Source organism: Struthio camelus, chromosome 17 (genome assembly GCF_040807025.1).
Source record: "Struthio camelus isolate bStrCam1 chromosome 17, bStrCam1.hap1, whole genome shotgun sequence".
Taxonomy (NCBI): Eukaryota; Metazoa; Chordata; class Aves; order Struthioniformes; family Struthionidae; genus Struthio; species Struthio camelus.
This window is the reverse complement of record NC_090958.1, coordinates 19,839,519-19,854,942: the sequence shown is the minus strand read 5'-3', so window position 1 is coordinate 19,854,942 and position 15,424 is coordinate 19,839,519. Positions and strand designations below refer to the sequence as shown.

The following is a 15,424-nucleotide window of genomic DNA, read 5'->3' as shown; positions in this document are numbered from 1 at the left end:
CTCCCTGCTCCGAGCATGTTGCAAGGAGGATCCTGAGGGTGAAGAAGGTTGTGAGGGACCCCGAGCCCCCTCGGTGGGGACGCCCAGAGCGCGGGGCCGCGGCTACGCTGCCTGCAGTGCTGTCCATGCTCCTCCTGCCGCCGCCGCCGCGGCCCCCCGAGCCGACCTGCTGCATCCCTCTGCTGCCTCTCATGGCACATTGAGGTGCTGGTCCTGCAAACGGGCGGGCACCCGCTCCGCTCCCCGCAGAGGCGCGCTCTCGCCTGGAGACGACTCGCACGCACAAAGCGGAGCCGCTGCGCTGCTTCGACGTGCGGGATCAGGCTGTCGGCAGGAGCCGAGCTCGTGCCGTGCAAGAGGGGAGCGGCCGCCCGAGGCAGGAGCGCCGGGACGAGGGAGGGGACCTGCAGGGTCTCGGCTGGCAGGGTCTGCCCGCGGACACCCCGCGCTCCCCGCCGGCTCCGGGCCCAGCCAGGCAGCGAGCGCCCGGCTCCGGCTTGCGCGGGGGCGAGCAGAGGACGGCGACAGCGCTCCGCGGCGGCTCGGCGTGCCCGGCGGGAGGGACAGGCACGGGCCACCCGCGGCCGAGGAAACGGCCCGCTGGAGTTTGCTTCGCTCAGTCTGCTGGAAAATCAAAGCAGTTTGTGGCGAGAAGAACGGAAGATAACGACTCACAGTAATGAAAGGCAAAGGCTGGGTGAATCAGCCTAAAGGGCGCAGCTCCTTAAATTGGCTCTCAGAGGCTGGCGATTTCTTTCGACAACGTCTGTCTCTCCTTGTCTTTTCAGTGAGTGAGTTGCAGGTACTTGGGGAAAATGCCTCTCTGCCGTGCTTGGACTCACCCCTCACCAGGCAATTCAGCTCCTTGGCCTCGGAGAGCCCTGTGCGCGCGGCCTGGGCAGTGCTGGTGTCCGCTGCGAGGCCAGCGGGGACGGGGCGCCCCGGCCGCGCGCCGCGGTGCTGCCTGGCCCCAGCGCGCTCTGCTCCGGCTGCTCCAGCCAGGCTGCTGCCCCGTCGGGATGCACCGTGCCGGGGCGTAGCATCACTGGGATGTGCTGTGCTGGGATGCACCATGTCACTGGGATGCACCGTGCCAGGGTGCAGCATCACTGGGATGTGCTGCGCTGGGATGTGCCACATCACTGGGATGTGCTGGGCCAGGGCACAGCATCACCGGGATGCGCTGGGCTGGGATGCGTCGTGCTGGGATGCGTCGCACTGCTGGGATGCGCCGGGCCAGGGCGCAGCATCATGGGATGCACCATGCTGGACTGCAGACCGGGAAAGGCGCCTGGCAGCACCAAAACGCCGTTGCCTTCCCCTCCCAGCAGCTCCGGCACCATGCAGCAGCCTGCCCCAGCGTGGCTGGCGGGGGTCTCTGCCCTCGCCTGCTATGCTTTCCACAACTTAAAATATTAATTTCTTAATTAGCAGTGGTTCAGCAAATTCATTAGCCGATTCCCCTACACATTAGGAGACATTTCACACGCGTTGCCTGCAACCACTGACTTGTGTCGATGCTGCGCAACCCCCGGTGCTGCATCGGTGCGCGCCACGCTCGCTCCTCGCGGGAACGCCGCGCTGCCGCGTTCCCGCGCTGCCCAGCGCTGCCAGCGCCGCTCCCATGCAACGTCCCCTCCGTCACGGGACGGCCAGGGGTCGGCGCCCCGGGAGGCGGCTGGAGGGGAGGCGGGCGCTGCGCCCGGTGCCCCGCGGACGTCGGCTGCCGGCAGGGCCGTCCGGGTGCGCCGCGGGAGCCGCGGCCTGGGAAGTCGGCGCGTGAGGGGCAGCAACAGCCGGAGCAGAGATGCCCCAGGGTTATTTGTCATGTGAACAGTAATTCATAACGGATGTTGCTATCACACTATATTTTATGCTTTCAGAAAGCTGACTAATTTCTTATTAGATCCCTTGCCAGCATGCATTTAAATGGTTCTGTCCTTAACAAAGCATGAAATAAAGCACTCTGTACAGTGACTCTGTAATGAGGCTCTTAACATGCTTTAGTTTGTAAAGGGAAAATGTGTGTTTCGGGGAAGCGAGTGCTGGCCAGGCTGGAGCCGGGCGACGAGGGTGCGGGGTGGCTGCCCGGGATACCCTGCGTCCCGGCCGGGCCCCCCGTGCACCCCGGCCCAGCCTCGCCGGGTTTGCACCGCTCATTTTTGCAAGGAAACCATCAGCTCTTCCCTCCAAAGGCCAGCAGCGCCTGCAGGCACGTGGCACGTCCCTGTGCGTGTGTCCCTTGCTGTGGGTCTCGGGGTGTCCCTTGCGTTTGGGTGTTTGGGTGTCCCTTGCCGTGGGTCTCGGGATGTTGCCGTCGCAGAGGGGGATCCCTCCCCTGCTCCCTGAGCCAGGTGTTAGAAACAGCAAAGAGCCGATGAAGTGAAACGCAAGAGAGTAGCTTCATCTTTACGGAAGGATTGCGCTAGATTTCCTATTTAATATAAGAATAACTGCAGATTTTGATAAGATATTTTTCATACTGCTCTGAATCCAAATAGCTGCTCTCTCACCTCCCAGGATTACGGAGTAGGCGTGGTGAGAAATGAGGTTTGATATTGCAGGAGCAAGTTTGGGGCATTTTTATCCGTGAGACAGCCTGGGAGCTCTGGGATTTGCATAGTTTGCACTCATCCGTTAGAAATTCGGCAAGCGCCTGTCCCTCTCCGGGGAGCACGGCCATGCAGCGGGCCCGGCTAATGCTGCTGGAGTGCTAAATAAACCGCGAATGATTTATAATCAATTTTGTGGATTTACTTTGAATTGCAACAGTAAAACTATTATCATAATGGCAGGCAGGGAATGTTACCAGCGCCGGATGACTGCTTGGAAGTGTTTTCCCAGCCTGGCCGGGGTGGTCCAGGGCCCCCGAGTGCGCCGCCGGCCGGCCGGCCCCAGCAGCGTTTCCTGCGGGATGTGTGCGGTACATCCCCGAGGTCGCGCGAGCGGCGCTGCCTCTCAGCTGGGTGCAGGCGGTCGAGACACCATCGTGTTTGACCTCCGTCTAATCTGCTAAACTAGCTCTGGATGAAGTAAATGGTATCGGGATGCACAACCAGTTTATCCTGCAGCTTTATCAGGAGCAACTGTCACGCGGTCCGAGACTAGAAAGGATTCGCTGAAACTGCGCAAGTCTTTCCCGCAACTCCCGCAACACGGAAAGATTTACTGCCTCCCAGACCACCGTAAAACGCGCTTCGTGGCGCGCTCTTTGTGCAGTCCGCCTGTGTGTAAGAAGGCCAACTAATTGCTCAGACTATTTTTTCAGACACAAATAGCTTTTTTGCCAGTTAGGATAGTTTTAGCTTGCTCTTTTGGAGAATGTTGTCTTCCTGCTACTTAGAAATAAATCTGCTTATTGTTTGTGATCTGCGCACATTCAGCAACAGATGTCAGGTTACGGCCTCGATTTGCTGGGATGGCCCAGACGCATCAAGGACGTGCCACGTGGGATGGGGACGGGGACAGGGACAGGGATAGGGATGGATGGCGCGGGGCAGCGCTCCTGGGCAGGAGGCTCTGGGCACGGGGCAGCCCTCCGCAAGAGCAAATATAACAACAGCATCCCCAGGCTCTCACTTCAGTTCAGCACCCGCGTGCCAGAGACGTGAAAATTTTAGCTTCTGGAACTCGAATTTGCAGACAAAATAATATCAATGCGCATTGCACCACGGATGAAATAACCAAATAGCAGCATTAAGCAACAAAAAACACTTTGATGTGCAGGACAGCCAGGCATCCCCCTCGCACGGCAGCCCCGGGAGCGGCGCGGGCGAGCAGCACGACCCTTGACGGCTCTGGGCCGGGCTCGGTCCCGCTCGGCAGCGTGGACCTGGGGCTGCGGCATCGCCCTGCCCGGCCTCCCCGCGCAGGTGCCCTGCTCTGGCGACGAGCTCGTTTCCAAGGAGCCAGCGATGCAAGGATCCCTTTGCAATTAGTGGCGCTTCTCAATTAAGCACGCAGCAAAGAGCTTGTTTTATCCTAGAAAGCCTTTGAGGAGCAGCTGGGGGATGAAAAGCGACGTGTTCAAAGCGCCGGGAGAAGGCAGCCTCGAGGCCGGCCGGTCCCTCGGCCGCCCTTTGCAGAGCCCTGCCTCGGGGGTGCCGACGTCCCCAGCGCCCGCAGGGTCCCCCGGTCCAAGGGGCTGGGGTGATGCCGGGCTGCGTTTTGCTGGAGGCAGCCGGGTCCCGCGTGGATGCGGCAGGCGTGGGTGCGCTCGCGGGGCACCTGAAGGGATGCTCTGGGGCACCGCCGCCTCGGCTCCCGGGCCAGCGGCCGGGGAGGTGCTGCCTGCCCCGAAGCGGTCCCGGCAGCGGCGCTTTCCGCAGCGGCAGCCGCACCACGCGGGAGCCAGCGGCACATCTCTGCGGGACCCGGCCAGGGCGGCAGAGCGTTTTCGCGGGTGCCCCGAAGCGGCGGCAGCGCGGTCCCCCTCCGCAGGCTGCTCTGCCACGTTAGGGACAACGTGACCGCGTGGGACCAGCCCTGAGCCGCGACCGCTCCTCTCCGGAGCGCTGGCGCGCCGACGCACCGCCTGCGGGGTTAAGGGCTCAACGGGTCTCCGGTGTCTTGGCTTCCCGCTGGAAAGGGCTGCACAGCCAGTGTACGTGCATGGCAACTCGCATTCATCCGCAGCCAGCCGGGCTCCCGGGGCCTCTCAGGCTGAAATACACCCCCCGGCGCGTGGGCCAGCCGGCACCGGCGTCCCCAGCCCCAGCGCCTCCGCTGCAAGGCGAGCGCCCGCAGGAGCACCCTGGCCGTCCCGCAGCCTGGCCGGGCACGGGGCTCCGCGCGGCCGCGGCCACCCGCAGCAGCTCCCCCTCCCGCTCTGCTCTCGAGCGCCGCGGCACAGCACGAGATCAGCCCGACTGCTGCACGCGGCTGAGCTGGACGGGCTTAAAGGAGTTAGGGAGAAGCAGAACTGCAAATGCTTGATAAAAGGGTGCTGGAATAATCATAAAGTGCCCATTTTGCTGCTGTGCTCCTGAAAGAGCTAAGCCGTGAGTAGCTGTACTGCTGGGTTCCCCCTGCTAATGCTGATGCTATCACGCGCTTGCCACGAACACGCACTCCCAGGCTGCCACGGGACTGCGGCTTGCTTGCTCCAGTCCAGCAGCTGCATCCTCAAGGGTTTCGTGATCTGATTATACCAGAAACCTTGAGAAGCTTATACGGATGCTATTAATGGCCAAGTTCAGACCCTACACTTAGCCTGTGAGACCAGCTTAGCTGGATCATCGCTGGGCTGTAATCAGCTAATCCTCTGAGGAACTACTTCTGCTGTAAGCCTCTCGCCCAGGTGGGTCACAGAGCGGCTGGGCACTCCTGGGCCCCATGCCGCGCTGCACCCTGCCAGCACCCCAGCGCTGCAGGTCAGGATGCCTTTAAGGCCATGGGAGCAGCTGGTACTGCTCTGCTATAAAGCTGGGCCCAGGGGCAGGGTTGGGCTTGGGGCTCTCCTTGGGTAGGGGCTGCAGGGGCTCAGCTTGCTCAAGAGATGGACAAATGCAGCAAAAGGTAGGTAAATAAAGCAAACTAATAGACAAAGAGATATATAAGCTGCATTGGGGGAGTTTTTAGGGCTGCTTCAGTGCAGCTGGAGGGTGCTGCCCTGCCCTGCTCCTTCCTCTGCCCAGCAGTGTGTCCCCATGAGCAGATGGGCAGGATTAGCTGTGGGGATGGGGCTGCTGCCAGGGCTCCTGGTGCCTGGGGGAGCAGCATGTGCTGGTGCTTGAGCTGGGAGTGGGGCTGGATGTGGCTGCAGGGTTGTGGCTGTCTCTGCCCCTTGTGGGCTTCCCCAGGAGCAGCTCCAGGCTTGGGGGACAAGGGGAGCCTGCTGTGAGGGCAGGGTCTGTCCCCAAGGGAGCTGTGAGGGCTCCTTGGGGTCAGGGAGGCTGCAGGGGAAGCATGCTGGGTGGCAGCATGTGTTTGGGTGCAGGCTGTGCTGGAGGCAGCGTTCCCCTGCCCTGGGAGCATTGGCCCTATGGGATGGGATGGGATGGATGGGCTGGGAGTGGGTAGGTGTTGCACTGCCTGACTGTGAGCCCCTGTGCACCTTGCAGATGGGGCTGGGGGCTGTGGGGGCTCTGCGGCCATGGGCCTGGTGAGAGCTGTGAGCAGTGCTGCTGGGTGTGGAGTTGCTCTGCTCTGCAATGCTCTGTGCCTGCAGGACTGTCCTCTGAGCTGTCTGGGGACCTGCAATGAGCTTTCCCTCAAATGATGCTGCTGTGATTGAAGTGTAGTGCATGCTTTTTTACAGTGTTCCCTGCCTTGAGAGGGACCCCATGAAAGAAGAGATGATGGTGGGGAGAGGGGGCTGTGGGCACAGAAATGAACCCACCAGATGGTTTATCTCAGGCTTGCTGTGGGCCCCATTGGCAGGTGGAACAGGGTAATCAATAGCTGTAACGAGTGTAATTGCCTCCTTACACTGGCTGCTACTGTTCAGGTGAGATGAAGGAGGTGCATGGGTGATGGAGGGTCCCTGTCCCCCATGTGGGTGATGGAGGTTCCCTGTCCCCCAGTGCGGGTGCCCTGGGGGCAGCATGGCCCTGGGGGCTCGCTAGGGGCCACGAATCCCCCTGAAGCTATCCCAACCAGCTGCTCTAGCTCTGCCACTAGCGATGCCCTGGCAAGGTGCATGGAAGGAGACCCAGCGACCTCAGGTGGGGTTGAACTGTTGGGGTACTACAGCTGTTTCGATTAGACAGTCTGTCTTTCCCAGGATAGTGCCTCCTTCTCTTATGGCCTCGAAGCCCCTGGTGCCCACAGGCGGGGAGGTAACCCGAAGTCTGCAGCAGTATTAACAGATGAACGAGCAGGCTGAAACCACACAATTACCAATTACTGCCAGGACGACGAATGAGCGTACGCAGACGCCGTTGTTTACTGCAATGGAAGAAATCGGATCACGCGTGCGCAGGGAGATGTTAGTGCTCGCACAGGGCAGCAGCACGTTGCTACAGCGTCTAACTGGGAGTAAATGGCAACGACCGACCAGGAAAGCTTGCTTTCCGCCTCGAAGCAGAGTCGCGCGCGTGCAGGTGAGCCAGGGGCTGACGGCGGTGCTTCGCTCGGGGGGCACAGGGCTCTGCCCCGGCTGCCCCTGCCGCGTTGCAGCCAGCCCTCCCAGGCCCCGGTGAGCCGACACTGTGCCTTACACCTACCAGACGCCCTACCGACATCAGGAAAAGACAGTGCTGAAATGCTGCCAGACAATTTGTTATCTCAGGCACCCCGCTCACCGCCGCAGCGTGTGCGTGAGCCCCGAGGGGGTCCAGCCCGCGGCGCCGTGCCGGGCTCCCCGCCACGGCGGCAGTGACTCCCCGGCGAGGAGGGAGGACGCCTGACCGGGCAGGCGTAGCCTGAGCTCGCGAGGAGAAGTGCAGGCCTCTCTCACTTTCATCACCCTTCCTTTTGCAGCTTTCTGGCCTTTGGTCTCTTGGCAGCCCCCAGCAGTGGACCGTGCTCTGAGCACAGTGGCATCACCTTTTCCCCTCTGCCAAATTTTTTTCCCAGTATCTGGCCTCAGGCTCCCTTTCTGCAGTCACAGCCCAACCTCTCCTGCTCGCTAAGGACAAGGGAGAGCAGCCCAGGAGCATCCGCTCCCCCTGAAGCCCGCGGCGCACGGATGCGGCTGGTCCTGCCGCCGCAGGCGCTGGAGGAACGGGGGCTGGCGGCGATCTCCAGCCAGCCCTGGGGGATCTCACAGTCGGGGAGAAAGCTTGTGTGAACCGGCAATCTGAAAAAACACCAGCTGGGTCAATCGGAACGCTCCACCAGGGCGATCTGGAGATGTTTTGCTTGGGTTTCAAATTTTGAAACATTTTTAACCTTTAAATCTTGAAGAAGGGGGGAAAAAACTGAATCAAGGAAACAGGTTTTTCATTTCCAAAATGTCAAAACAGAATAATGCAACCTAGATACTTTAAATGTCTTCCAAATAGGAAATTTGAAACCTGTTCTTTCCTGCAGTTACAATTTCAGCAAATTAAGATTTTTCCTGTGAAAAAAAGTTTCTTCAAGAGCATCCGAACAGCTCAGCTCATAAGCAAGTAAAATATTAGCATCTAATCATCAGTGAGTCATACACGTGGGAACACAGATAAACTCAGTCAGGGAAGTATCTGCCCATTGCATGTCAAGTTTGAGCCACGCTCGTGCGTACAGGCTATTTTGTGCCGCAGGCAGCTGACCAGGGAGGTGGGGGAAGGCTCGTAGATGGGTTTCACCCCAGCCTCAGTGTCACAGTTGGAGAAAAGAGAAACTAATTCTCCTACGGTTCGATTTACAGCCAGGAAATGATCTGCAGAGCAGCCTGGCGCTGGAAGGGGCCGCATGGCGCGAGGTCAGGGTTTGCTGCCGTCGAGCGCAAGTCAGGACAGCGAACCTGTCTTGCCGTCAGGCCGCAGCCGCGAGCGCGGCTCCTCCTGCCGCCTCTCCCCGGGGAGCCCCGGCTCTCCCAGCCCCTACTGGGGGTCAGTATTGCAGCAGCCCGGCTCGTCGCGGGGTCCGGGTCTGCGGGGCCGGACAGGTGTTCGGAAAAGTCTTTTATTTTTCATGAGTTTTCTAATGTCACGGAGACTTGTGTGGCCCTGGGGAATTTCTGCACTGCTTTAAAATGCTGTTAAATTGGCCATGTGCAGGGGTTGGTTTATGCTCGCAGGACTGTGGTCTGAATATTTTATTTTAAAATTTAAATCTGTGTCACTAGCACTGCTCAAATAAGGTTGCCATAGAAACCTCTCATTACGGGGCGAGGATGCTCGCGGCAACTTCAGAGACGGCCAGGGGAGCGCCGTGGCCGCGCGAGGCGATGGGTGACTTCACCGCCGTCCCCCGCCGTGGAGGGGGGGCCCGGCGTGCCGCAGCCCCTCTCCGAGGCTGCCTGCGGGTCAGATGCACCTCGCTGGGGCAAACAGCGACGGCTGCGTGGGCTGGCACAGCCCCGCGGGGCTCGTCGCTGCGCACCGGTTTTGGCTTCCCGCGGGCGCTGCGTTTGGGGTTCGGCTGGGAACCTTCCAGCCGAAGGCGAGGGAAAACCAGAGGAAACTCGTGTGCCCTGCGCTGTCCGCCAGCAGCTGGGGCGGTGAGCGGCTCAGGGTCCTCGGCGTCCCCAGGGATGCTCGGCTGCACGCGTCCCCCTTCCCGGCCGCGTGGGGCCCTGTCCCGTGGCGCAAGGGGAAGGGGATGGAGCGCGGGGCCGGGCGAAGGCGTCCGCTCCCCGCCGAGTGCTGGCCCATGGCAGCAGGCAGGGACGTGCGGAGCTGAGGGGAGCGGTATGGACGGTGGCAGGGGGAAGCCGGCAGCGTGGGAGACGCGTGCGTCCCTCGCCCCTGCGCCCTGGAGACACTGACGCCGCATGCCAAAGGCAGGATCCGGTTCCCTGCAGCAGGAAGGGAAGCGCCGAGGAGCCGAGTGAGCAGAGCGGAGGGTTGGAAGGCAGCAGCTCTCCAGCGCCGGGTAATCAGCACCCAAGAAACCGGGGCTGCAGCAGCAGGAGCGCTGCTGGCTGAGGCACCTGAGCGCTGGTGCTGGGCGTGAAAGATGACCTGAAAGGGGGCAGGCGCGGTTCAGGCATTTCGAAGAAGCAGTCGGAAGGTTACAGAAGTCGTAGCCTTGGGCAAACTGGAAGAAGTCCCTTTCCCAGGCTGCTTGGCCGCAGCCCTGTGCTGAGATGGATGGAAAAGCCCCGGCGAAGGGGGGCCGGGGCAGCGGGTCTGCGCTCCGTGCAGGGCTCCTCTCCAAGGCGGAGGTGGTCCTGGGATGCCTAAGCGTCCTTGTTAAGCTCCTCTCTAGTGCAGAGTCCATGCTGCCTGGGCCTGGTTTGCTTTGCTCGCTAGCAAGGACACCTTCAGGAACAGGGGGATTAAACTTCCCCGGTGCTCCGGAGACGCTCGTAGCTGTGCTCCTTCTAATGACCAGCAGCCGCCTGATGCATGCCTGGCAATTACACACCTCGCTTCTCCAAGCCGCGAGGAAAATGGATTTTTTCCTCCCCAGCGTTACTTGGTGGAGCCGAGATCAATAGGACGTCGACTCTGGGGCGTGTGTTTGGGTGGTGTCGGCGCGGCTCCCGCGATGCCGGCGCCCTTCGCCCGCACCGGAGCGGGCTGAGCCGAGCCACCGCCGGCCGGTCCCCTCGCCCGGCTGCGCTCCCGGCCCCGCAGGAAGAGCCGGTGGTAACGGAGAGGAGCTGGAGAGGCTCATCCGATTAAAGAGGAATCGAGACATTTGCATTGTGGAAAAGCCCTGGCCTGTCCCGTGCTGACTTACCCAGCTGGGTCCCCGCGGGCGCTGCCCCCCCCCCCCCCCCACCGGTGGCAGTGATTAACGATCCTGATAGTTCGGTGAAGATGCAGCGAGTTGGTGTGGGCCAGGGAGCAGGTCCGTTATAGATAGCGTTTATCTGATGCGGATGTTAATTTGATTTCATTGTAAGTTTTGTAATTTCAGAAGTAAGAAAGAAATGGTCCCCACCTTGCTAGGGCCACGTAGGCCTGTCTGAAAAGAATTAGCACTGTGGTTTTGAGGAGTATTTCATTTTTTTTGCTAAATGAGCCTCAATAGGTGAAAATAGAAAATTTCCCATGGAGTTGTCTAGTTTCTCCAGGTGCCAAATGTCCAGCCTTGGCCAGCTGGACCCCGATTTGGCCCCAAACCAGTGACAAACCCAGATACCCTGCAACTGCATCCTGCCACTGCCTCGCTCCTTCCCATCCCAGCCCGCACCGTCTGCTTCCAAAAGCCCGAGTGTCCCTGCTCTGGAGAGGCTTTTGTCACGCAGGACGAACGAGTGAAGGGAAACCGATCCCGTGCCTCTCCTGGGCTCTGCATCTGCGCTGCTCGTTCCTCGCGACCTGCCCCGACAGGGCAACTGGGTGTTGGCAGCTTTTCAGGTTACAGATTGAACGGGAGCTAGAGAAGCTCCTTCCTTCTCAACCAGTCATCCAGCCTAGTCATCTATATCAGCGTATAGAAAGCAATGGGCTCCTGAAGAGGGAGTATATTTAGATATGAAAAAGCCCATTCCAGTCTGCTATGTGAAAGTGTAATTAACCTCCCATCGCTGTTGAGCGCGCTGCAGCAGGTCTGGCGAGACGGGTGCTGAGACTAAGCCCGGGGAGCAGGCTGGTCCTGCCGCGGGGCTGCTGGCCGGCCGCAGATGCTCGACGGTCCCTGGGCCGGGGCCGTCGCGGTCCCGGCGGGGCAGCTCCCCGCTCCGCAGCGGAGTAAGAGCCCGGCGTCAGCTAAACGCCCTCCAGAGCCGGCACGCGTAGGCTGCCCAAGAGGCTTCCGAGCCTTTTCTCCTCCTCTCGGCGCTCTCCTTCCCCGAGGCACCATCCCCTCCGTACGCTTTCGCAGGGGAGCGGTACCAGGTACCCAGCCCTAACACATCTGGAAGAGCATTTAATCTGATTATAATAATAGATGACTATTTCTCGGCCTGGCTGTCGATCGTTCATGCCCGTGCTTCCGGGCGGTGGCGTCTCCGCGTTATCTGAGTGTTCGAACCCCCCTTGCTCTGTCCTACCTGTCTGGTTGGATTGCTATCCCGCGGTGGGAAGCCCGAGGGGGCCGGGCCGGGCCGTGCCGCGGGAGCGCGTCGGGAGCACAGAAGGGCCCCGTGCTCCGCGCTGCAGCCTTGCCCCCGCGCCGGGGCCGCGGGATGAGGTTTCTGCCAGACCCGACCGCGCAGCTTCTGCGCTCGCTGCAAGGCGGCGGAGACAGCCGAGCTGCCTGGGGCGCCGCGTCCTTCCTCTGCACCGTGTGATAGGAAGCAGAACGATAGCGGGGGAGCACCCCAAAACCGCCGCGCTGGGGAGGGAGGTAGCCGCGCTTCCCGGGCCTGGTGGCCTCCTTGTCCTGGGCACCTTCTGCTCCCCTTGCCCAGTAGCCCGGGCTCGCACCCGTGTCCGGCCGGCTGGCTTTCCGGGCAGACGTGGGCTTTGGTATTTGCTGCCGCGCTGGGGCAGTTTGCAGCCTGCATCTCCCTAAAGGATCTGCCTTGGGGCGCAGGGGAGAAACTTCTCTTAAAACCATTTTTCTTTGTGTTTTCCCCTCCGATGGAGGCTGTGCAGAAGCCTTCCCGCTTGCTGCTTGTTACTGCACGTTGCCCTTGAAAAGACCCCTGTTGTACTGCTCTGAAATTATGTAGCTCTGGAGCCTAATGATTCCTGACAGATTGCGCACGGTCCCGCTGCTAGCAATCAGGAAGGCAGGAGAAGTGTTGGGTTACTGATGTTTGTGGTTATTACAGTTATTGGGCTCCATCGATTACGGGCGCTGCCTGCGCCACGAGGCCGGCGGCCGCGGGGCCGGGGCCGACGCTCCCTGCCGCGGGAAGGCATCCGGCCCGGCGCAGGGCCGGAAAACGCTCCGCTCCCAAAAGCCGTTTAACCGCCCGAGACGCTGCTAGGCAGATGTGATTTGGCTTGTCAGAGTCACCTCCTTCATAACTTAATATTTTCCCTCAAAAGAAAGTAATAAACTGTACTTTAGCTGCCTAATCCTCATTATGTCAAAACAATTCCAGCTCTGGCAGCACGGCCGTTTCCTGGTGTCGCCCGGAGCAGCCCGGCGCGCGGCGGCACGGCCGGGGCCGGGGCCGGCGGGCCGCGCTCGGGTGGGACACCCTGCGGCCGGGGGCGCTCGCCCCCAGGACGGTCGGGCTGGGCCGGACTGACGCCTGCTGGCGTTTCTCTGGTTCCTCATGCAATTTAGGACAACACCTTTTTTTTAATTAATTGTCAGCCGTATCAGTCATCCGTGATTTGTGTATTAAACATGGCCTGGCAGAACTAATTCCCTTTCTGCACTGTGTCCTGCTCAATGATCATGCCCTGTGTACGACTTCTCCCACAGAGCCCAATGACAAGCCATTGCACTTTGTTTTAATTAACACAGAGAGCAAACGTGTTTCCATTAGCCACCGCGACGCCGGGCAAGAAGCGCGGTCGGTCCGTGCGGCAGAAGAGCCCCGCGCTCCCTGAGGAGGAACCAGCCTTCCTCCACCTCTGCCCTCTTGCTCCACTTCATTGAACTTAATTACATTACAAAGGATAATGATGCTCTTGATGGGGGCGCGGGCGCGTTCGGACCAGCGCTGCTGGGGCCGGGGGCTCCGCGCTGCACTTTTGCGCCCGACGGCGCTGAGCGGGGACATTGGCGAGTCGGCGCTCAGGGCTGGCGCGCTCAGCCGCCCCTGCGGAGATTTACTTTTCCCTATTGTTAGAAGGTCTTTTTTAATTGCAAACCACCCACCAGCAGCTGCGGTTTGCTGGCTGGGGAGCGCCGTTCCCGCGGGATGAGCATCGTTCCCGCGGGCGCAGGCGGTGGCGCGGGCCGGCATGGAAACGCACCTGGTCCCCGAGCCTTGTCAGGGATTTGGTGATATCTCCTTCCCCCTCCCCTAATAGCTCTTTAAATAGAAAACCGGCAAACAAAAATATGTAAACAATGGCTTATTTTGCTCGTTAATCATAGCTGGTTTGATTTAAATAAGAAAGCCCTTAAATGCTGGCCCTCGAGGCTCGTTTCTGTAGCAAACCTGGACTCGCGCAAGCGGCGCCTCCTCCGTGAAGACAACAGCCAGCGCGCGGGAGCGGGGCTGGGCAGCGTCTGCGTTTCGGGAGCGGAAGGTCGGGGGTCTCTCCGGGGGCGGCTTTCCGCTTTACAGCTTTCCTACCCCCGTCAAGCGGAGGAGGATGTGGCAGGTGCCTGACGCCGCAGTCGCTTTAGTGCTGCTGCTTTGGGAAGGAGCATCGCCGAACAAGCGTGCCCCTGGAGGCTTGGAGAGCGCCGCGAGCGCGCAGAGCGGGGCTTTGTCGGCCGTTCCGCCCGCGTCCTTGCAAAGCGCCCGCCTCGGAGCGCTGCCCTTCGCCCCTGTTCCCTAGCTACGTTATTTGTGACCCACCCTGCTGATTGGGAAATGCAGTGGGAAAATACCTGGCTCTGTTCTTCCCAGCAGGTAACGAATCAGCAAATTATAAAAAACAGTGTGCAGTCTGGCTTGAGTAGGTTTTTCCCCACTGCTGATATTGTTTGTGTTCCCACAGGGTAATAGTCGTTTTTAATGTACTTTCAATAGCAATGTACTATGATTAAAATAGATGCTTCTGGGACGTAAATCTGTTTTTAAGGGTTTGTCTTTTCAACACACCGTTTCCAGTGCTCAGTGAAAGACCAGCAGCTGCCTGAGCGGTCGAGGGGAGGCTGCCGGGGCCGGGCCGGGCCGGGGATCGCTCCCGGAGCCGGCACGGCCGCGCGCACGGTCAAGGCTGCGGGGTGATGTCACCGCGAGGCAGGGGTGCACAGGATTTTTTCGAAGCTGAATGCCTTTTTTGGAGTTGACTCTAACTCTGGGCTCATAATCCTGACTTTAAGCCAAGCGCTGCCTTTGCTATTCTTTCAGTGTCTTTTTTTTTTTTTTTTTTTAAATAAGGATGCAACGCTGAATAATGTGAGAAAGGCTTTGCTTGTGAGTCCGGTATGGTGCAGGTGGAGCAGAAATGCAGAAAAATGCAGCCCTTGCCCACTTCCGCCAACTAGGGTGGTTTGAGCCACTTGAGGAGATGCCATTTGCCACGACTCGATTCGATGCGTGCGGTCGGTGCCAGCGAGCGAGAATGAATTGCCGCCACCCTGCTTTGCACCCCGCCAGCGTGAGGTCGGGGCCATTCGCGCCACGGAGCCGGCTGCTGAGCTTCCACCGCAGAGACCATAGGCAACCCCCAGCCCGAGGCATGGAAAGCAATTTTGCATTGAGAGGTTGCAAAAGACGTTTTGTAATGGAAGAAATAAAAAGATTTGTCCCCGGGGGAATACGCTCTTCCTCGCACATGTCACTGCCGACGTGCGTCAGGCTGCAGCTCCGAGGGCTTCTCGTCTGGCTGCGTCCCTGCGTCCTACCTCTCCGAGCGACTCCAGGAAAGCTGCAGCCCATCTTACATGGCAAGCGCAATGTTATGTCCTTCACAGGCATCTACACGATAAAGGCAGCCGTTTCCCTGCTGGCAGCACGGGCTCCTCCGCGCGCTGGAAACAAAAGCTAAAAGGAAGCCTTTACGTTTTTTGATTAGATCGCTTGGAAAGTTTGCTTTTAGTTGCGACTGGCTCACTGATTTCATCCAAGTGCCAGCCCTGAACCCCCGCACAGGGGAGCAGCCCCAGCTGGTGGCAGGCGCGACGGCCGCGCGGATCCGGCGCGGCGGGACGCGGCTCAGAGGACCCGGCAGCAGCCGCAATCCTTGTGCCTCTAGGCCTCGCGCTCCCTTTGCGGATCAAAAGAGGTTTTCCGCCTTCGTGCGCGCAGCGCGGCGGCCGCCGGCGGGGAGGCAGCTCTGCCCCGGCAGCCCCGGCGCCCGGTCGTGCCGCAGCCTGCGGCGCCGTCCTCTGCCCAGCGCGCGGCTCGCTTCCACGGGCG

General features: G+C 60.3%; 1 protein-coding gene across 1 annotated transcript in view; it reads right to left on the bottom strand.

Moving 5' to 3' along the window:
- The window catches only part of SEZ6L (seizure related 6 homolog like), a 35,205-nt gene extending 21,854 nt beyond the window's left edge, over nucleotides 1-13,351 (bottom strand). The window contains exon 1 of the mRNA XM_068911515.1: nucleotides 13,015-13,351. Coding sequence (XP_068767616.1) covers nucleotides 13,015-13,351 — 337 coding nt within the window. The remainder of the gene's footprint in view (nucleotides 1-13,014) is intronic.
- Nucleotides 13,352-15,424: the final 2,073 nt, after the last annotated feature.